The sequence below is a fragment of the Lissotriton vulgaris genome, chromosome 8, assembly GCF_964263255.1.
Source record: "Lissotriton vulgaris chromosome 8, aLisVul1.2, whole genome shotgun sequence".
NCBI lineage: Eukaryota > Metazoa > Chordata > Amphibia > Caudata > Salamandridae > Lissotriton > Lissotriton vulgaris.
Genome location: NC_141696.1, coordinates 1,001,848,421 through 1,001,871,439, shown reverse-complemented (window position 1 = coordinate 1,001,871,439; position 23,019 = coordinate 1,001,848,421). Strand labels below are relative to the sequence as shown.

General features: G+C 43.5%; 1 protein-coding gene across 1 annotated transcript in view; it reads right to left on the bottom strand.

Moving 5' to 3' along the window:
* DIS3 (DIS3 exosome endoribonuclease and 3'-5' exoribonuclease) overlaps nucleotides 1-23,019 on the bottom strand; it is a 226,601-nt gene that overhangs the window by 27,141 nt on the left and 176,441 nt on the right. The window contains exons 16-17 of the mRNA XM_086934891.1: nucleotides 15,838-15,994; nucleotides 502-716 (exon numbers count right to left, since the gene is read on the bottom strand). Coding sequence (XP_086791017.1) covers nucleotides 502-716; nucleotides 15,838-15,994 — 372 coding nt within the window. The remainder of the gene's footprint in view (nucleotides 1-501; nucleotides 717-15,837; nucleotides 15,995-23,019) is intronic.

The window sequence follows — 23,019 nt, the reverse complement described above, 5'->3', positions numbered from 1 at the left end:
AACATAACAAAAAACAAAGGCTGTTTTCAGAAGCATAAGACTAAAACGATTATGGAGAAAAAAAAAAAACGATCTGATTTGGAAAGATATGGCTTCAGTCATAAGGACTCTTGATGTGCCTATTTAGAAGACTTAAAGCGGACATGCATGGTGTCGCTCATGTTTATTTTCAGAGTTTCATAATCTAGAAGATTGAGATGAACTGTCCATTTTGGTGGAGAGCCGCAAATGATTTGTGTATGCTTATACCTGTTCACAATAGCACCTTGATGATGGACCATCATCTCCTTTGGTTTCACAATAGCACTGTGAGCATACAATTATTTAATGTAATTGGTCAGGAGCAATGCTAATTATATATGAGCGTTGCCATTCCTGGCTTTATTCCTTTCTTAGCGGCATCAAATATATGGAAACAGGGAATATTATTGATTGCATACTTTTAAACAAATGTGGCACAGTGCACACCTTGAACAAAGTGGATAAGTCCAGCCAACCTACCTTCGGATGGGCGACGTGAAATGTGTGTAAATAGGGGAGGCTAAACCATAATGATGAAAATCCGAATCCAGGCCTGAGCAGAAATAGACAGCCTGCATCATGCACCGCGTGGCTAGGATCCTCAGCAGAGTGTTCAGATATGGAAAATTGGGGTTATCTGCTAGGTCCAGTGAGTCAGCCAGAGCCTTTGCAGAGTCGGTCTTGATCTCTAGATCCTGAAAGTAGAATAGTAGAGATCAGAAAAATGGCAACACCAGTCAAATACCAAATGTCTCAAAACAAGGATACACAAACTGACTTCAATATAGAATTCTTAGTTTTCAAATCATCCCCATAATAGAGTAAAGATAAAATGAGAAAGGAAAAACTGCCACTGGGCTCATGTAATGGTATACAAAACTAAAGTGTAGAAAGGATTTTGAGGGGCATCCAGTGCTCACTTATACCCTCCCCTGTTGATGACGTAACCGCTCCGTCATCAACCACGGTGGCGCTGTGCTGATGACGGAGCGGTTCCGTGATGGCCCGCCCGATGCTCCTGCGCGGCGCGGATTCCGCGCCTGCGCTGAGCGTTCTATTGAGCGGGCGGGGCCATGAAGGAACCGCTACGTCATAAGCACAGCACAACCGACGCTGGTGACGAAGCGGTTCCGTCACCAGCATGCGCCCGCCGCATTTCCGCCCCGCCCCCTTAGCACTGCGGCGGAATAGCCGCCGCAGTGAAGGGGTTAAAATGATTAAACCTGTACGTTTTCATGGCTCCTGCCTCTTTCCCCCTAATACTTGCTAGCTTACCCTTCCACCTCGATGTATGGACTTCAGCAACACACATAATAAGCAACTTTTTTTGCCTACAGGTTTGACTAACAAATACTCAAAATTAAACTCTTCAGCAGTGATTGTTTGACTCATGTATAAAGTGAGGTCATCACAGTGGAGTAAATTGTGCAAGGGCACCTCTGAACACTGTTCAAAAGGATGGGTTTGGGCGAGTGTGAATTACTCCTCCACAACAGCGGTCTGCTGACCAAATAAACTGAAATCCCAGCCTGTACTAAAAGGAAACTATAAACTACACAACTATCACCATCCATAATACCATCAGTACAAAAGACCAACTGGGGAAGAAATGGATACCAGGCGGATGAAACACTGAGTTTCCGGGGATGAGGCAGATTTTCTCACAACCCAGACACCCATTTCCAACACTAGCAGACAGAAATGTGCAAAGAGCACACGCTGGGACAATACCATGTAATATTTATTTTTCTTTCTGAAGCAGACAGAAATGTAACTAGGTCTCCTGCAGTGGGAAGGACATTTTTAAGGAATCCATCATATCACCCTATCAAAGCTCTGCACCTGTGAGGCGTAAAAGGTCAGAAATTAAAATACCTTCTTCATCAAAATGTAAAGGACCCTGGCACTTAGCAATGCCTATACAAAAATATTTTTAACTTAAAAATATAGATGAAGCAGATTAAAATACTAGAGAGAGACATAGAGAAACAAATATCTAAAAACAACACACAAACCTACCTACATACAACTCCCCCCACAGCCACCTCTTGCACCACCTTCTTAAAAGGGTATGCAGTGGGGATTTCCCAATTGGAAACAAGTAACTATTTTCAGCATTGTGAAAAGCTCCATGTCTGAGATTCCTCAGTGACGGAAACACTGATCTGGTTCCCATCGTAAAAATGTGAGCCATTGCTCCTCATGCCTAACTGGAGGCTTTCAAAGCACCCCCAAGTTGTCCACACAATCATCTTTTGAACAAATAACATCTAAGGTGTTCTAATTCACTGAAAAACAGTGATTAATGGTTGACATTTTACAATCCCCTCTTTATAAAGTAGAAGACTGTTGCATTGCACAGAATAATTGTTAACAAATTCCACAACCTAAATGGAGGGGGGCAAGCACACTAGCCTGAATATTTTAAATCCTAAACTATTACAATGGTGCAATGGATAGAGTGTTAAAACATCCACACAAAAAATTAATGGAGTATACCAAAGATTTTGAATGTGTCCAATTACAGAGATTAAGGGGTGCTCTAAACATACAACACCTTGCCACCAAACACATTCACTGGAATGAATAGTTGACGCTGAGTCATTCACATAGTTAATGGAGGCACACTACAAGGTATGTGGAATAAAAAAAATTAAAAAAAACGAAAGAGAATCTGAGGGTTCTCCTGAGGTTTAGAAGCCTACCTGGCTACTGAGAGAGGGAAGGAGTGTACCTTGCTCGGAATGAGGAGAGAAAGTTCAGCAGAAGTCCAGCGTGTTCCCAGAGTGGGAAATAATCAGAGAAGGATAGGAGTTACAACTTAGCAAATCCAGGAGCAACCCAAGCAGTTCTTTCTATGAAATGCAACAAGACTTCTACAATAACAAGCATCATGTATGATGAAAGACTGGTGCTTCTGATCTGAGTCGGAACACATCATGGATGCCCACATGGGAGCTGGATTGGAGGCCGTATTTGCTGCCCAGCATCCCATCTGCACCAGCCTCACTGCGTGCTCACAGTGGTCGCAAAAAGATTGAGCCAGGGTTCTCCCCATTGCAAGACGACGCCCTGCGCCACTTTGAGTGCAGCCTCCATTTGTGATACTCTAGGTAACAGACTACATTTGTCTGTTCTGGTGTTTAAAGGCCCTGCCAGGGAGTTTCCCGAATGACTCATCCTGTTCCAGGTGCTTAAAGACTCTTGCCACAGGACCCAGACCCCACCCTGCCTTGTTAGTTGCAGTTCAACATGGCTGTGGTGTTGTCCATGAGGACCTGCACCTGTACTCTCTTGATGGACAGGAGGAAGGCTTTTAGTGCCAAATGAATCACCTGCAACACCAAAAGACTGATGTGGAGGTGGGTTTCCGCCAGAGACCAGAGTCCTCTGATCTCCACCTCTTCCAGATGACCTCCACAACACACCAACAATACATCCATCAGGACTGTTCGCTCTGGGCAGAGTAGGGACCAGTCTAACTGGTAGTTTAGCAACCACTTATGCAGTGTTTTCTGACACCTGGATGGAATGTCAGAGGTTCCCTTGAAGCTGAGCCCACTAACACATCATATTCCATTACAAAGCCCGTAGGTGCCAACTTGGTGTGGTCCTCTGGCAGGATACAGGAAGACAAGAAGTCTCAGAGCTGCAACCACTGAGATCCAGGTCAAAGGCTGAAAAATTGGGATCAAATGAAATGGTTACTTACCAGTAGGAGTAGTTTTGCACTTGAAGAATTTTCTGGATTCACATGCTGTGCATTATTGTGCCATCTAGTGGTTGGGTCCGGAATAGTCTCGAGTTTCTTGTTTTTGTTTTGATTGCTGTCGACCACCATTTGTTTCCAGGTAAGTCCCCTGTGTGACATCAGACGGTGCCCTGGAGGTCGACGTGCGTGGTAGCCATCTTCGGATAATTTTCTATATTTTTGTGTTTTAAAATGTTGTAGTCCTTCAGATGGTCATTAAATAACTAATATAATAATTTGCTTTCCCACCTGTTTGTATTCCTTGCAGGGGAGGCCAGGTGGGTTGCATGTGAATCCAGAAAAATCTTCAAGCTGCAAAACTACTCCTACTGGTAAGTAACCATTTCGTTTTGCAGAGTGAATCCTTTTCTGGATTCACATGCAAGTTATGTAGCAGTTTCTCCAGTTTTTGACAGGCTGTGGTGAGAGGAAGACTTTGAGAACAGGTGTTGAAGCACCTTCTGTCCTATTTGAGCTTCCTTACTCATTTGTATATCCACACAGTCATGCTTTGTAAAAGTGTGTGATGATGCCCATGTTGCTGCTCCACATATAGCGTCAATGGGTACATTGGCTATGAAAGCCAGGGTTTCTACTTTCTTTCTAGTGGAGTGAGCTGTTGGTCATGACGTTAATTCCTTCTTGGAGTTGGAATGACATAGTTGGATGGTTTGTACTATCTATCCTGAGATTGTTGCCTTTGTGACTGATGATCCTGTGTTAGTATATACGTAGGCAACAAACAACAGTTTTGTCTTGCAGATTTCTTCCATTCTTTGTAGATAATACAGTAGCGCTCTCCTTACATCCAGGACATGGCGGCTCTTTTCCCCTTTAGTCCTTGGGTTTTTGAAGAAAACAGGCAGGAGAATATTTTGATTTAAGTGATATGTTGATACCACCTCTGTTAGGAAGTGTGGGTTTGTTTTTAAAATTACCTTGTCCTTGTGGATTTACAAATATGGTTCTAGTATTGCTAAAGTTTGTAACTCACTCTTGAGGAAGTAATTGCGATGAGAAAGGCTGTCTTAGAGTAATGTGCTTGAGGTCTGCTTTATGCAGGAGTTCGAAGGGTTTTGACATTAGTTGTGTGAGCACTGGATTCAGGCTCCACGTGGGCACTGATGCTGCTCTAGGTCGGGCAATTCTTTTTGATCCTTCTAAAAATCTTTTAATAACAGGTCTTGTGAAGAGGCTTTTGCATGTTTTCCCCTAAAGTATCCTTCGATGGCAGCGAGGTGCACCTTTGTGCATGAGTAGTTGATGTTGTCTAGGAGATAAGTTAGAGATGTGATTACTGTTTCCTGTGTGTTGATTGACCTCATTTGATTGTTAGCAATGCACCAGGTGGTGTATCGCTTCCATTTCCTTGTTGACTGTTTTCTAGCCTCCTTTAGAATCTCCAATGTTTGTAGAGGTAGATTGAGGTGTCCAAACTCTATGTATTCAGGTGCCTAGCCGCTAGGTGTAGCGACGTTGGTTCCGGGTTAAAGATGTAGCCCTGTTGCATCATCAACAGATCCTTTTCTGCTTTGATCTTGACCATTTTACCCATGGGCAGTTCTAGCAGGCTTGAGTACCATGTTAACTTGGCCATTAAGGTGCAATGAGAATTTGGTTTGTCCCTGTTTGTCTTGCCTTTTTTTGATACTTTTGTATTAGAGGTATCAGTGGAAAGATTTGATTTGATTGATTTGATTTATGTATGTATGTTGTATGTATGTTGGATTTATATAGCGCTTATCACCCAGGGGCCTCTAAGCGCTTGCCTTGGGAACCCGTCCTGGCTTTTCCCTGTGAGATAGCCCCTACAGGGCATCCCCAAGGTGAAAGCCAGGCATCCCGCCGCTGGGGGCCGTTGTGGAGATTAAGCAAGCTTAATGCCCAGAGTTGCAGAGTGTGAACCCATGATTAGGTCAGGCATCGAAGCGAGAATTATCGAGTCCGTGGACATTTGAGTTCAAGACCCTGCCGCGTCGGGAATTGAACCCTGATCCCGGGTCTGACCTCTGCTTCAGGGTCTGCCTGCTCTAACCAGTGAGCCACACTTCTCCACTTATGGATTTATAAAGCGCGCAATAGCTCATGGGAGTCTTGGCGCTAATTGATGAAGACAGAAGATTCTACCGAGACAGAGTCCTAACAGGAGGTAAATAGCCTGAATGAAAACAGAGATGGACTGTTCTCGATCGAAACCGGGAGAATATTCCAAGCCCTGGCTGCATGCAATAGGAAGCCCCACCCCCCCACCCCCCGCCTGACTTGCTTGGCTACATCTCCGATTCCTAGACTGCTCATATAGTTTCAAATGTGTTTTTAGAAACTGAGGGTTGCTAGTCTATGTGCAACGGGCTCTGATCTGGGATTATCCAACACCAGCCTAGCTGCTGCATTTGTATGCGCTGCAGTTTTGCTAGGTGCTGGCTCTGCAACCCAGCATATAGAGCATTCCCATAATCTAGCCTCGACAAGGCCAGTGCTGTTACAACCGTTTTACAGGAATCGTGGGGAATGTACAGCAGAAATTTCTTTATCATTTTAAGAATGTACCATATCGAGGATGCTAATTTCTTTGTCTGGGCGTTATACAACAGTTTGTTGTCCAGTATTACTCCAAGATTTCCAACTTTGTTCACTGGGGATGGACCATCGCCTAAGCTGTCTGGCCACCACTCGGGGACCAGATTTTCCGATCTGTCCCCAGCAGCATGACTTCGCTTTTATCCCCATTAAGTTTTAGGCAATTGCCCTGCATCCAGCGATTGATCTGTGTCATACAGTTATTAAATCTGTCTGCCGTTTCTTTAACGTTGTTAGAGACAAAGGTGCTACATAAATATTAAAAAGGGTGGGGCTTAAGGAAGACACCTGAGGTACCCCGCATGGTGAATTAAAAGGTTGCTATTTAGCCTCTCCTAGCTCCACTGTAAAGGTTCTGTTAGACAGATATGAGGCTAGCAGCGTTCGCGCCGACGCCGTATGCAAATGTCCCTGACCAATTGAGTTAAAGTGCATTTCCCTTTGACAGGTGGTGTGGGAACCTCGAGGCAAAGGACTGGCATTTTTTTGTTGCAAAAAGGGCTATCACAGGTGTACCCCAGAGATTGAAATTGTACTTAACTGTTTTCTGTTTCAATTCCCATTCGTGGGAGCAGTTGTTTTGACTGCTCAGGTGGTCCGCTTTTATGTTTTCTCAAACCCTGGTAGATGTCCTGTTTGCAAATTGATTTTTTGTGGTACTGCCCATTGCCAATTTCCGGCGCTTGTTTGCTCAGCGGAAAATATTTTGTACCTCCCGGTTTGTTGAGGTAGAACATTGTTGTGGTAGTGTCTGTTTGGATAAGGACAGTCTTCCCCTGAATGTGTTTCTGGAATGCCTTCAGTGCAAGAAAGACTGTTTTCATCTCCAGTTAGTTGACATGCTTTATGGAGTCTCATTCGTTCCATTGACCACGTAATTTCAGCTGGTTGAAGTGTGCTCCCCATCCTTTGAGGGATGCCTCTGTGGTGATTGTCACAGATGGAGTTGGGTTCCTGAAAGGTCTCCCCTGTGTTATGTTGTTGGATGCCCACCATTGTATCTCTGCTTGCAGCCTCTGTGTAACTAACACTAGATCCTCCCAACTCCTTGTGGCTTGGGACCAGCTGTTGGTAAGCCATTCCTGGAACAGGTGCATATGAAGGCGGGTATCAGGGATGCATGATGCTATCATGCCCATTAGTTTCATTACTCTCCTTACTGTCAGAGATCGACCCCTCTGGTAGCGGCTTGTTTCATGTTGAATAGCTTGCATTCCTTTTTGCGTCGGGTACGCTCGCATACTCTTTAGTCTAATCTTGCACCTAGGAATGTTTTTACTCTTTCTGGCTTTGTGGATGATTATTTGTGTTTTATTGAGAAACCCAGTTCTTGTAACGTGTGAATAGGTGTTTGAACAGGACTGTAGCATTTCCGCTTTGTGTCTGCCCTTATGAGCCAGTCGTCCAGATAGGGATAGACGTGGATTCCTTCCTTCTTAGGTGTGCCGCCACTGTGGCTAAGCACTTTGTGAAGACACGTGGTGCCGATTTTATCCCGAAAGGAAGTACCTTGAATAAATAGTGTGTTCCATTGTGAAGAAACCATGAGTACTTTGAGCTTTTTGTTCATAGGGATGTGTATGAGGCGTCCTTGAGTTCTATTGTTACCATACAATCTCCACTTTGGATTTGAGGGATTATTTCCTGAAGAGCAGACATTTAGACGTGTTGCGTCAATATGAACCTGTTTATGAACCCTAGGTACAGGATTGGTCTTAGTGACAGGTCCCGTTTGGGGACTACGAAGTATAGGGAGTAGGTTCCTTTGAACCATTCCCGTTGTGGGAACAATTGTATTGCATGTTTTTGGAGTAGCTCCTTGATATTTGAATTTAACGGTCTTTGTTCTAATTTCAGGAATTTTCTTGTTTTTGTTGGGTTTGCAAGTGGTGTTTTGGTTAGCTCTATGCAATACCCCTACTTTACCAAATGTAATATCCAATTATCTGTTGTGATATTTTGCCACTGCTGGAGAAAGAAGGATATTCTTCCCCCCACTGGTGACTTGTGTGGGTCATTTACTGTGTGTGAGTCAATTAGAGCAGTTTCCTCTTCCTCCAGAGGTTTTGCCTCTGCCCTTCCCTCGAAAGGGATGCTTATGTTGTTGTTGCCAACCTTTGTAACCTGTCTGTTGTCCATTTCCTTGGCATTTGTCTGCTAGCAGTGTCTGCTGCATCTAGAGCTGACTTAAGGGATGTATTTGCAACATTTCTGGCTTCCTGTACAATAGTTCAGCCCCTTTTCTTGTCTTCTTCAGGAAGTTTATTGATGAACTCCTCTATGTCGTCCCAATGTTGGTGGCTGTATCTGTTTAGCAGGGCACTGGAATTTGCGATGCGCCACTGAGTCGCAGTCTCGTTCTCCATTCTCCTCCCCACCATGTCCAGTCTCCTACTTTTTTTTTCTGGTGGAGGTTTAGTGTTGGAGACTGCATTAGCTCTACTTCTTGCTGTGTTGACGATAATGGAATCTGGCACAGTGTTCCCTTGAATATATTTAGGGTCCTTGGAGGCGGCTTTGTACTTTTTCTGGACCCTTGGTGTTAATCCTATGCTTGAAGCTGATTCTTTGAAAGCTTCCTTGACTTCCTTGCCTTTTTCCTCCTCGAGGGTGACCCCGAATTGGTCTGCTGCCCTTTTAATTAGCCCATTGTAGAAAGCTATATGGTCTGGTGGAGATCCTTTTGACGCATAGCTGCATATTTCATCTAAAGGGCTTTTGGTGTTGAGGTCGTTCCGGGAATCCTCAACATTTTTCAGAGATTTCCTCCTCTTTAGGCAAGTCTCCATATTCCTCGGGTTCTTCGTCGCAAGGTTCTGGATTAGGGGGTGACCCAAAAATATCCTCCTCTTCTCCTTCGACTTCTTCAGCGTCAAATTTTTCTGGGTCAGTGACCGGGACCTTGGGAATTAAAAAATCCTTTAGGGACGTTTTCTTGTGACATCGTGGTGTAGTGAGACTCTCTCTATTTTTAGCGGGTTCTAAGTGTCTTCGACAGGAACCCTGCGTCCTTGTCCTGATGGTCCTTGGGCAGGCAAAGGTTGCACACGCCGTGTGGGTCGCGTTGAGCGTACTTGTGATGGCACTGAGGGCAGAACTTAAAAGGAGTTTTTTCCATGGCCCCTACCTTGCCATTTGTGGACCTTAGAGGTCTTCTGTTGTGTTGGAACCAGAGTTCTGTTGTTCTTCCTGGTTACGGCATCGATGGACGTTAAAGTTTGCGGGAACCTTTTTCGGTTTTCTTGAGTTTTTTGGGGGATATCCTGAAAAATCTTCGGAGTTTCCCGTATTGCTTCCAAACCCAATGGCAGAAAAAATAATCTGAAGACGGCTACCACGCACGTCAACCTCCAGGGCACAGTCTGACATCACACAGGGGACGTACCTGAAACCAAATGTTGGCCAACATCGACCCAAAAAACCCCAAGAAAACAAAGACTATTCTGGACCCAACACTAGATGGCGGAATAATGCGCAGCATGTCAATCCAGAAACGGATTCACACTGCAAAAGCCCGAATATCCTGGAATCATTGAAGCAGAGCTGTGTTCAGAATGGTTCCAATGAAGGGGTGCTGCTGCTGTGAAGGAGTCAGCAGACTGATGGAAAATCCCCACTATATTAAAAGCCGGACTTCAGTAACCAGTCGTTGAGGTATGAAAAGATGGGTATAAGCAACCTGCAAGATCGGCAATAACCACTACCATCACTTTTGTGAGGACCCCGGGTGCACTGGTGCGGTCAAAGGGGAGGTCAGAGAACTGAAAGTACTCATTACCTATCTGAATCTGCAGGTAGCATCTGTTGGACTGCAGGATGTAGATTTGCAAATTGGCCTCCTGTAAGTCCAATAACATTATCCAATCTCCTGGATCCAGGGAAGAGAGGTTCTGGGTTAGAGAGAGTATTTTAAAATTGTCATTCTTGACCTTCTGAACACAAGCTCAGAGGGTGGAGATTTATAATAGGACGAAGTGTCTCGTCCTTCTTCAGCACCAGAAAGTAGCAGGAGCAGCCACCAGTCCACACCTCTGATGCAGGCACCACTCTTTATGGCTCCTTTCTCCAAGAGAGCTAGAACTTCTTTTTGCACGATGGACAAAAGGTCCTCCAAAAGTAGTTGTGGAGTAGGTGGCATGTGTGGACGAGTAGTAAGGTAGGCTTGGGCGTAACAGTTTTCAACAATTTGAATTGCCCATTTAGCTGATGTGATGCTTTTACACCTGTGAGGAAGTAGCTGATCGGACCTCTCACTGGGCAACAATGCGCCACTCAGTGCAAATTTAAGTTGATTTGCAGAAGCAAATGTTGGTGGGGGCAGGAGATTAGGTAATTTGTTTGTTGCCTCTGGGGCCTGAACAATGGTGGGCATATTCCAGACATTTTCCTTGAAAGGCCTGGGAGGTATGTTGTTGCTGAGAAAAAGATTGTTGTGACTACTAAAACCCTCTTCCGGAGTCTTGAAAAAGACAAAATTGTTAGAGCAATTGCCATGTGGGCGGTGCTGAGCCGAGGGAGTGAGCGGTTGCTTTGCTCGAGTACTCCAGGGCTGACTCTGCCTTGTCTCCAAAGAGACGGGTGCCTTTGAATAGCATATTTAGAATAGTTCACTGGACATAACTTGAAAATTCTGTGGAATGAAACTTCGAGTGGAGTCAAACACCATGCTGGTGCTAACTGCCATACCCAAACAGTTGGTTGTGCTCAGGCTCGATTGGATTACTAATTTAGCAGCACCCGGACCATGCTGAATTAGCTGCTTAAGATTGGCCCAAAGTCTGCTGGCAAGATGTTAGCACCCACGTCCCACAATGCATGTGAATAACAGCTCAGGAGGCACCCTGAGTTGACCAGAGGGCAAGAATGGAGGACGAAAACATGTGTTTGCCAAGTACCTCTATGTATTTCGACTGTCTAGTCGAGTGGTCAGGTACTTTTGGGGTTCATTTTGCTGGTAGAAGCCTGAATGACTAAGCTCACAGGAGTTTGATGCTGCAGGTAGAAAGCTAGTCTCATTAACTAATTGCCTACTTACTGGCGGGCAAGATCCTGGCTTAGCTAGGGTTCCCAGGAGTGTGTCTGTGAAGCCTCATTAAAGGGTGGAAGAGGCTCTGGCTGCAGGACCTCTGTAAAGACACTAGTGTTTATTCCTACCAATAAAAGTAATAAATCCAATGCATCCACTGCTCGTCTGATAACCATCACAAAAGAGGCAAATTCTTCAGTGGAAGAATCAGGAGGAGAGATGAGGCCCATGTCTGGCAAAGTGTCTAGGCTACTGACCTACTTTAAGTCCAGGAATAAGTTCTCATCATCACATAATTGAAAACCGTTGCTGTAATCCTATGGTTCTTCTGTGTAGCTATATAGTAGGAGAAGCATTAAGAGTGTGAATTACAGCCCTGGAATGGGGTCAAGAAGCAGAGTCAGCATCTGGGATGGATCCACCAGCAATGTGTCTTTGTCAATGGACCAGGAAGCTCGGGTTTGATCTTTCCAGAAGCTAAGATCGATTTTCAGGTCGGAGACAGAGATGGCAACTTTAAGATATCCTGAAGTCTGTAAGATGTCTCCCGCTGAGGGGGTCTGCAAGAGGGGGAGCAGTGTTTGGACTTCTTTTGTTCAACTGACCTAAGGACATCAAGTGTGACAACACTGCTTTCTGGAACTGCCTCAGGAGTGAGCATGCATCCTCGACTTCCGAGCGTCCCCATGGAGCTCAGCGGCATAGTGTTTGGCCTTGCAGTCCTGAATAACCTTTGGATTAAATCGGAGCGCAGTCGAAGTACGGCTTCAAGTCATGTGAAGAGCCCAGATACCAGACACAGATTGTGTTGGGGGTCTCGCTGACATTGGTTTGCGGCACTCCCCGCAGGGGAAGGAATGTTCCTTGCCCACTGGGAACATTTTAAAAGCTGAAGAATGAAGTCTGTGAAGCGAGAGAGAGCTCAAAGGATCTGCATCAAAAGGTGCGGGAAAAAAAACAACTGACGCTGACGAGCTGAGATGACAGTTATATTATGGCTCAAACGTCACTTCAGGGGCAGGACGGACCTGACATAGCGGTGCATGACACCACCTACTGCCACACAAGGGAATTCCGGAGACAATTCTTTAGTTCCAGTCCGGCGCCTGGGGTTATTCACAAGAAGAGAACTCTGCAGTCAAAAGTATCCATCAGAAATGGCCATATTGTACGAGTTCAGGAGCTGCCAAGCTTAATGACGCTAGGCAGGGATGTAGAATCTGACCCGGGCACCCGTGAAGAAGATCCAGTCTGCACTGCAGTCTCCAGTGCGGCGCTTCTGACAGGGGAAGATTTATGAACTAGAACTGTATTAGCCATCCCAAGGCAATGAGGATCACTCTGGTCTAGCAATAAGTCAGTTTCAAAACGAAGGCCAAAACCAGGGGAATTGAAAGAACGCCTAAAGAAATTCCCCAGACCAATATATCAAAAGGGCATTTCCTTTTGACCCTGGAAGGCAGTATCTGGAGGCAAAGCTTCTTGTTTTTGGAATTTACAAAAATGCCTAAATGAAAGAAACCCCCTTATGAGACTCACTTGTTATTCTCCTGAAAAACAAAACCTGTACAACAAAGTTGCGCTCCTCTTATACAGAGAATTGTGAATGGTACCGCAAGAAAAGCAAGTGACCAAAAGCACTGTTTCCTATTATCACAAATGAGAAAGGCGATTCACATTGTTTTCTTCCTTGTGAGAGCCATAGAGAATTCAAAATTAGTCTATGCTGAGAGTTTGTACACTGGCATCTTAACTTACTTGGTGAGCAAACTGCAGTTGGTCCAAAATTACAGAGTAACAATAAATGTATGAATAGATCATTTGCATAGCGTACTGTCACTCACAAAAGAGCATCCTGGTGCAGAGCTGAACTGGCTAACATAAGAGACCCCTGTGTAATAATGTAGAGGACATAAATGATAAGGAAGGAAAAATTAAATGAGGGCAAAGGGCATCGGAAGGCCAGGAAGAGCCAGGCATTAAGGCATTTTTTTAATTTTCTTTCAGTTTCAATCAACCGTAGAGAGATTGGCAGTAGATTCCAGGCTTTAGACCCCAGCACCGTAAAAGATTTGCCTCCTCTGGATTGAAGACAAAAACTAGGAAGTCTTAAACATTGGTGTCAGAAGATCTCAGCTTTCGAGCCTTGTAGTGACGAACCAAGCTATGATGTATTTGGCTCCAGAAGTGGTAAGAGCTCTAAAGGCTAGTAGTAGGATTTTGAAAAAAATCCTTTTATGGACAGGAAGCCAATGCAATTTCTTCAAGGATGCAAAGGCTGAACTTTGTTTAGGGAGTTGCAGCACTAGTCTTGAGGAGTAGTGTTTGACCATCTGAAGCTTGTGCATACGTTTTTTGGAGCAGCCAGCATAGAGGCTGGTAGAGTAATATAGCCTAGAGGCAATCAGAGTGAATGCAACCGTTTTTCTGACGCCATGGGAAGGAGGTGAAAGAATATTTTCAATGATTTTACTAAATTAAAACACATGCCTGCTACAGCTGTTGCTTGAGGATAGAATAAAAGGGCAGTGTGAAAGTTTACTCCTAGATTCTTTGCTACATCTACAGTGGACGGTGGAAGAGGTACCAAGTTGGGCCACCAATGCGCGGTAGAGAATATATTTGATTTACCGAAAAGTAGAATTTCAATTTTTATCGGTATTGCATCTGAAATTTAAAGAGAGCAGGACTAAGGGAGGCCTCACTTCTCTGAAAGTTTTAAGTCGTAACAGGAGAATGAGGTCACTCCACTGGCTCGAAGTTGAGAATCAAATTCACTGCAAAAACCTGAGCCTGGAGTACAGGGCCTTCCATGGGTAACGCCCAAATTACCTGATCATTAAACTGCGTTTTAGTATTACACACAAGATCCCTTATGATAGACAATCATTGTTTAAGGTATTATGCCTTTCTAAAAACATATATTTTCAAGAAATGAGGTTCAGGACAATTCACACTGCCCTTGGATTCTGTGAATGCGATGCCAGTTCCCTACTCTAATAACTACAGCAATAAGTGACATTTTTATAGAGAGCTAATGCACAAATATTAATAACCAATCAAAGGCGTTCCTACTGGATTTCTCAAACTATTCAAATTCCTTTCTACACTCGGACCCCCTCTTTCTTTGTTCTTCAGGAAAAATGTTTGTATACTTCACAGTTTAGAACAATCTTTTCGACACAGAGCTCTTCCAAGACTCCCATACATTATCAATTGTAGTAAGAATCTAAATAAGGGGCTATAGATTTCTTGAGGGCGGAGGTACGGATACAAATAAACGAAAGAGCTCCTTCACAGGCCTTTTACTTAAACACACAAAATATGCAGCTTAAACAGTCTGATTGAAGGCGACTCTACAAAAGATGCAATTCTGAAGAACATAGTTAAACAATTAGAGGAAGGAAAAGTTAGGATTAGACATTTTTGTTTGGTAGCATCACAGAACTGAATTATCATGCAAGATTTGTGCCTTGGAAACAAAGTCTCCTGCTACATTAATTTCTTTGTGTAGGTATCTTGACTGAAGGATGTGTATTCCTTTGTGTGTAATGTGATGGATTTTAAAACCACTTCATACAAGAAGCACTTGTATTAACACCATCGCTGCTTGACATTTTTCTTCTGTGCTGAGGACCAATATAAATGGGTGTGCTCATGATGAGCTCAGCTCGTCATGAGCACACTAGCACCGTGCCTCATGACGAGCTAAGCTCGTCATGAGCACGGAAGGGGTTAATACTGGGCTGTGAAATAAAGGTTGGATTGGTAGGACAGGTTCATGACAGCATCCTACACCAGAAAAACACATTTATAGCGCAGCAGACAAATAAAATGCCTCCACCGGAACCAAATTGAAGTTGTAGAAGATCATCTCTCTCTCTCAATATTGTACTAGCCAAGACATCGTTGACTAGGGCCAAACTTACCTCCCTCTGGTCCAACCCTTATTGACGACTGGTTGTTTTCTATTATCGATGAGTTGTCAAGTCTTATTATACTTGTTTGCAATGTGATCTCAGCTATGTAATTGGATCAGGACATGTTTCCATATTTGGATATCATGCTACATGTCCAGCTCATGCCTGCCTTTGTTTATGAAAAAAATTAAATCAAGTTAAAAAAAAAAACCTGTAGGTCTTGGGAATTTTAGTCAGGTAAGTTTTTAAAGTTTCTGCATTAAGCTACCACTTAGACTGTGTTTTTCAGAGGATAAACTGGTTGCAAGAATAGAAGGATTAATCCATATCTGGAGATGGAAAGCCAACCTATGGCTACGAAAAGAAATAAAAAACAAGATAAAGGATAAGTTAAAACAACCTAAGCTGGCAATTCTCATTTTTAGTGACACCATCAAGAGATACTGAAATTAAAATAACAATGTTCATAATAGCCAATCTTTCTTTTTATTTCCCATATATTTGTATACTCCCACCTCTACAAAGTGCTGGAAGCTCACCTTAGAACTTGCTGCCTTCACAAGGATGTCATAGTTTGCTGGAGGTGGAGCAGGGTGTTTTCGGAGAAGTGCAAATTCTGGAAACTCATCATAGATTTTCTGTGCAACTGATATATTGGCAAGCAACATGAATTCTTCCACCATGGAATTTGTTTCTCTGTAAATCCAATGAAAGACTGATATCAGCAACAATTTAATAAGTGACAACTCAGGTATGTATTTCTTACAACACTTTCGTTACCAGTTTTACTAGAACATAAACCTAATTTGCTAGTGTAATAACATGATATGGCTGCAGGTGGACACCATAGGATTTCAGGGCAATGTCGAAACAGATTCTGCAACAGCAATACTTTGCTTATCTAAAGGAAAATGACGAATTATGCGACAGTTTTTGTGCAACCTGACAGATTCGAGTTGATGGTAAATAAATGAAATCTGAAATGGAATAAACAAATGGCACAAAAGTATGAAATCTAAAAAACTGGAGTTTGTATGTCTTGCACAGACAAAGTAAGAGTCACAAGCCAGAGAGACTTGACAACAATGAAAATGACCCTTTCCTATTGCATTGCAGGAAAGGGACCAAGAGTGGCATGATTAAAAAAATGTATGCTTATGTAAAAAACAATGTTCCCTGTACAGGCACTAAAGTGCAGGTATCATGGTAGTCTGTAGGAATGCTTTGGATAGAAAGTATCTGCCTTTTATGTGACCTATGTGAATAGTTTTTGGATCTCATTTGAGAGGACCAATTTTGCCCTCTTTTCGTGTTTTTGCTGCTGTGTCTAAGCATGCAAAGAAGTGAAAAGGAATAAGACAGATCGCTTATTTCGATATATGTGTCAATGGATAGATGGACGTATTTAAGTGCGCTAAGGCTTATGTGGATACTTACCATCTTTGGTATACTTGTATCATAAAGTTTAAACATATTGACTATGGAGCTATGGAAAGTAGCCCAGAGGATAAGAGTGTTACCCTTGAGATGCAATGTTTCTTAAATTATAGTATGTATATGTAGGAAGCTGGCTCTTTATAGGATATATCAAAAGGAGATATATTGTGCACAGAGTCGAGTGGACAAGGGCTTGCTCTAGCAGCCCCAAGGTGCTCTTACGACGGGAGTGTATGACATCTGAAATGTCACACAACAGTCAATAAATGATTCACACCACTCGAGAAGAAGATCCACACCAATTAAAAAAAATAATATATATATATATATCAGAACCAATTCGGTCAGGTAAGTACTTTTTGCACTTTTTAGTTGCTACAATGTTATCCTATTGGAGGAAGAACAAGTATGGCATTCAGGTACAGTATAACCACTTACGAGAACAATCTCCAGGAGTTAAGGTGAGTGGTGAGCAAGGTCCAAAGCAGCACTAGCAGAACACCACCAGCAGCATTAGGGAGGCTGGGTGCAGGGGTGCAAATGTGCTGGGTGTCCAGTGCAAGTCTATGGGGATCGGTCTTTGCGTAAAGGGGCTACAGGCTGTGATTTGGGGAGCCAGTCGAGCTGAACCAACAGGGGAGCTCAGGCCTCACAATGCTCGGGATGTAGGAACACCTTTAGTCCTCTTCTCCACGGCTTAGGGGCAACAGCTGTATAAGTGTCTTTAGGCGTTGGTTGTTGGAGGTTTTGGCATCTTTAAGTCCTCTCAGATCTACGGGTTGCCTGCAGAGTGCAGGGAAGCAGGTCCGCTGCTTCACAGGAGTTCTTAGTTCATGAGTGAAGTACTGGCAGGTCTCCCAGGCTTTGGAGACACAGCAGCTGCAGGACAAGTCATCTTTTGGTGCAATTGATCAAGTCAGCAGGCAAGCCGGTAGCTCATGGGATGAACCTTACCTCATATGCGGATGACACTCAGCTGATTCTAACTATTAAAAATGATGGAGAAACAGTAGCGGAGAGTTTTAAAACAGGTATGCTGGCCATCGGACAATGGATGTCGGCAAACTGTTTAAAATTGAACTCTCAAAAAACAGAGGTGGTAACCTTTGGACATCTCTGTCCCAACTGGTCTCCAGTTTGGTGGCCACCATCCTTTGGAGCTTTGCCTAAACCAACCCCCAAGGTGAGGAACTTAGGTGTTATCTTTGATAACAACCTGAACTTCATGGCGCACGCTAATCAGACAGCCGCCACGGCTTTCTATAAACTACGACTGGTAAAAAAGATCCTTCCTTTTCTCCCAAAGAACGTAGGCAAGACACTGGTAAGCGCGCTAGTCCTGTCTGCGTTAGATTACTGCAATGGCTTGTTAGACAATGCCCAAATCAGGGTCATTAAGAAAATGTAGACAGTGCAGAACGCAGCTGCCAGACTTCTCTCGGGAATTCCCAGATTCAAACCCATAGCTAACACCATAAGAAGCTATCACTGGCTCCCCATCAGGAACAGAGTCAAATTTAAGACCTTGTGCATAGTTTATAAATCACTGCACCAACAAGCACCTCAATTCCTGAGAGACCACCTCACTCCATACAATCCTGCTCGACCTCTCTGTTCAGCTAAATCGAACGATTTGGTGGTACCCCGTACTAAATTGGTCACTTGGGGAGATCGACGTTTTCTGGTTGCTGCCCCGAAATTATGGAACACACTCCCCCAATCCATCAGATCCAGCCCAAACCTCTTGTCATTCAGAAAGCAATTGAAAACCTGGTTGTTTAACCTCTAAAAGTATGAAGCTCAGCATAGGAGAAGTCTGCAATAGTAACAGCGCCGAGACGCCTGCGAGCATTTGTTCGCGCTTTATTAAATATCAAAAATAAATAAAATAAATAAATAAGTGGCAAGTCAGTAGCTGGGTCTTCAGTTCTTGCTCTTTGCGACTCTTTAGGTCGGTCTTCTTCTTTCCGGTCAGCAGGTTCTTATTATCTGGTGCCAGGGGGTCCGCTAAAAACTGAATTTAGGGGTAAATGTAAATGGATACTTGTATAGCGCACTACTCACTCGCAAGGGTCTCAAGGCGCTTGTACGAATACCGCTGTGGAACCCATCCTGGCTTTCCCTGTGAGGCGTCCACTCCTGGGCACCCCCAAGGTGGAGGCCAGGCATCCTTAGCGTTGTGGGGGCCGTTGTGGAGATTAAGCAAGCTATTGCCCAGAGTTGCAGAGTGGGACTCCATGATTGGAATAGGCATTGAGGCGAGAATTATCAGGTCCGTGGAATTTTTTAGCCCAAGACCCGCCGAGGCGGGGAATTGAACCCTGGTCCCGTGCTAGAACTCTGTATCAGGGTCTGCCGCTCTAATCATTGAGCCACACTTCTGTTAGGGAAGCGTAGGATAGTAGCTATTCGCTACTGACCCTTGGGGTCACTACGCCACCTATATGACCACTTCCTGTGGGAAGTGGCTATAACCCTGTCCCAGAATTCCTAAGTTTGCCAACACAAAGATGGCTAACTCTAAAAAGCTGTGTCCACTACAGATTAGGCCAACATAGGGGTGAGACTAGCCTAGGGTTGGGCAGTTAACCTGACCAGCTAATTTTCCCACCTGTCCAGGTGCCAAAGGGCTCTGGATAAAGGGGGTCAGCTTCCTCTCCTGTGAGGGAAGTCAGACTCACATTTCAAAGGGGGTAGCTTCTTCGAAGCTCCCCTGCCTTAGAATGCTAATCAACAGGTCATCCTGTGGGAGGGGGGAGTTACTTCTTCCTGAAAAGGCCTTGTTCCGAACCTCCTGAGAGCAAAAGCTCTCATCCTTGTGTTCAGACACTTGTCTCTGGTGGCAGAATGGCAGAAACCAGTCAGCCAACATACTAGGGGCTAGTAGGTTCTCTAGGCACATGTAGTAATAAATGCACCACTGGAATCAGTGTGGGTTTATATATAAGAGATGTTTGCTACAAAACATCTCTATTTAGTACTGTATGCCCTAAGCACCAAAGGTACCATTTACAAGTGATTTACAGAAAATGCTAAGGGTATTGCCAATTCGGGGAAACAATTTAAAATTTTTGGGAAATATGTCTGGAACTGGAGACCTGGTTAGCAGAAATCCATTGCACTTCCAGTCCAAATCACATCAAATACCAGGCAAAAAGTGAGGGTGACATGTCAAAAAGAAGCACTTTCCTACAAAATATGCTACGTTGAGTTTGCCCAGTAGAGACCGAGCAGGAACCCAGAGAAATGGGCATTATACAATTGGGCATGGCGTATACTCAGAGGAGTCCACCCACGGTTGTCGGGAGCAATGGATAGGAATGGGTACTAGAAAACTTTCCAGGGAGTGTGAAAACTGGGAGGGTCAGACAGAAACCCAAGGAATTGACATTATGCACCCTGCTGTAGTATTTGCCATTCAGGAGCATCTGTTGAACAGCTTTTCAGTCAGAAGCCATAGTATACACCTGAGGAACCCCCCATATGCTCTGAAAAGTATACTGAGGTGTGGAAGTGGGCAAGCTATGGAAATAGGTATACTATAGGCAACCATACTCTGCCAGTGCTCCTGTATTGCATTGTAACATTTACATAGTCCTGATAAGGTTTCAAAAGTGCTCAAATTAGCATTTGTTTTCTGGGAGTCATTTTTGGAGTGCATGGTTGAAAGGGTCTTGGTTGTAATTTAAGTGCTGGGTCAGTTGTGTGGGGTTAGCAGATGTGCTCTAAATATGGTGCAGTGAATGTCGCTGTGCATTAGCATGAAGTGTTGTAGTGCGTTTCAGAATAGATGAAGTTGCGCATGCCAATTTGTACTTTCTTAAAAGTGCAGAACAAAAGGAAGTGAATACTTTATATTGAGTCCACTCAAAAGTGAAGAAGCCCAAAACCCTAGATGTAAACCAGCTAAAAGTAGCACTGTTAAGCAACCAGGAAAATATTTAAAGGGACAACCCAGGAGGCAGAGACAAAAACCAGTGAAGACACTGTTAAGCAACAAGGGAATAAAATTCCAACCTGAAAAGACACAGGAGCAAACCCCAAGGACATTGTTTTTTAAATGCTCTTTATTGTACAGTAAATCCTGCTGAAGTTTTCGAAAGTTGACAGTGCAATTTAAGGAGCGATAATGTATTTCTATGGGGATAACATGTGATGCATTCGGGCACTTACGACTTATGGGATTCAAGCTAGCCTGGCTGATGCGGGGATGCCCTAAAACCAGTCCCAGGATGTTTGTTTCTGGTCCAGTGAGGACCAGGATTGGCAGTTTGTGATGGACTGTTCCCATGAGGCAGAGGGTTAACACTGATTTGCATATGGCTGGGTCTAAACTAGGGTGGCATGGTGAGCTAAAGAACAATGGATTAAACCCAGATCTATTGAAGGGGGTGAAGGTTTGATTTGTTCTGCATTCCGACATCATCTGTGTGTCTTATAGGTCCCTTGGAGTGGCACAATATATGTTGCAGCTCTTGGAGACCCTCTTTAGTATCTATAACCTAGGTACTACTTATTAGGGACTTACAGAGGTGCTAAAGGTCTGGTGAATTGGGGCACAATTTAGCAGTTGTCTTGTTTTGAGGAAAATACATTGGCACTGGGGACCTGGTTAGCAGGAACCCAGAGCACTTCAGTCAAAGTTGCATCAAATACCTGGCAAAATGTGTCGAGGTTGGGGACTACTGCAACAAAAAAACAGTTTCCGACACATGTATTTTAATTTGGCAAAGAAACATACTAGGCACCTGTGACTACACGAAATTGACAGTAGGAATTCTGATGGGTCCCCAGTGTGCCAGAGTAAGGGGAGTTCACTATGAAGCATTAGTTGGGATTGGGCCATGCTAAAAATGTTTTGGGGCAGGGTAATAGAAGAGATGAGGAAGAGGGTCATGGGAACAAAAGTGCAGTGAATAAATTACATAATACCACTAAGGGAAAAAAGCACGACCAAGCTCATAGGATTATTGTTCCCGTTAGTCAAGAGAAGAATTATGATAGCATGGAAATCCAAAGTTTCGCTAGACAGCCCTTAGGTGTGGCCATTTTGAACATATGCATATCTGATGTTTTAATCAAACTTTGAAAAGTTTACAACCAGGCAGATGCAATGGGAGATTAGGAATTTTGGGCTACTTACTGTTGTGCTACTCCGAAAACTAAAAGACACTAAAGGCAAAGGTTAACCCACAAATGCCATACGCCTCAAGTGATAGGAAGATTAATTCTAGGAGAGGAGAGTGGTCAGAAATCAGCTAGGACAGTGGGTAACAGGAAGGAAATCTGTGACATTGACCTCTCCAATGATTTATTTACATGGATATTTAAAGCCTTTTACTTGCAAACGTAACATTTAAATTGATAATTCTTCACTTAGTTTCAATTGGTTTACTTTTTGCTTCTGGTGTTCCTTTATCTTCACAGCTATAATTCTTTTAAGGTTTTAAGAAACAATTCACAGTATAAATGTTCTACTGTATTGGCTGGAAACATCTCTTGAGGTGAGGGGGTGATATCTCACCTCAAACAAGTTTTGTACTTCTTCAAAATGTTAGACTTACTTATTGCCATTAATATTATTGTCTAACATGACAGTGATGAAACCCTCAATGACTTGTGTCTCACAGTCTATGACGAAGGCAGCTTCATGAGCAGACTAATATCCAATCAAAACAGCCTCATCAGTGACATTGTCTTTTTTATGAACCTCAATCTGTATGATAAAGAACACTTCTTCAGCAAGAAAACGGACCAACACAATCAACAGCAGAACTTGTCAACAGGCCTCACTTTACATCAATGTATTCTGTGAGATGTCTCTTGATATGTTCTATTTTCTTCCATAAGATAAGGAGGTTTAATAGATCTCCTTAAATGGCAGAACTCCACTTTCATATGTGAATAGTGAGCTAGTTTGTCTCTTTAATATCAAGCACTATATGAAAATAAACAACTGTCATAATTTGGATTACTATAGCATAGTCTAGGGTAGGACAATGTCCAGGAAGAAGAGAATTATGAATAATGATGTAACACAGCTCTTTTGAAAATATCTGCAGAAAGGAGAAACCAGAACAGGTTTGAATTTGTCAAAAACAAGGAGGCTTCAAACCTGAACCCATGCCAATTTCACCACCACTACTCAAAAGGCAGTTAATTTCCGTTGATAAGCAATGTCAATTGCTGCTGTTTTGATATATAATTCTTTTCAAGCAAGTAGTGTAAACAGATTTAAAATGCAGAAACAGCAACAAAAGACTTCATTGGTTTGAACTAAGATG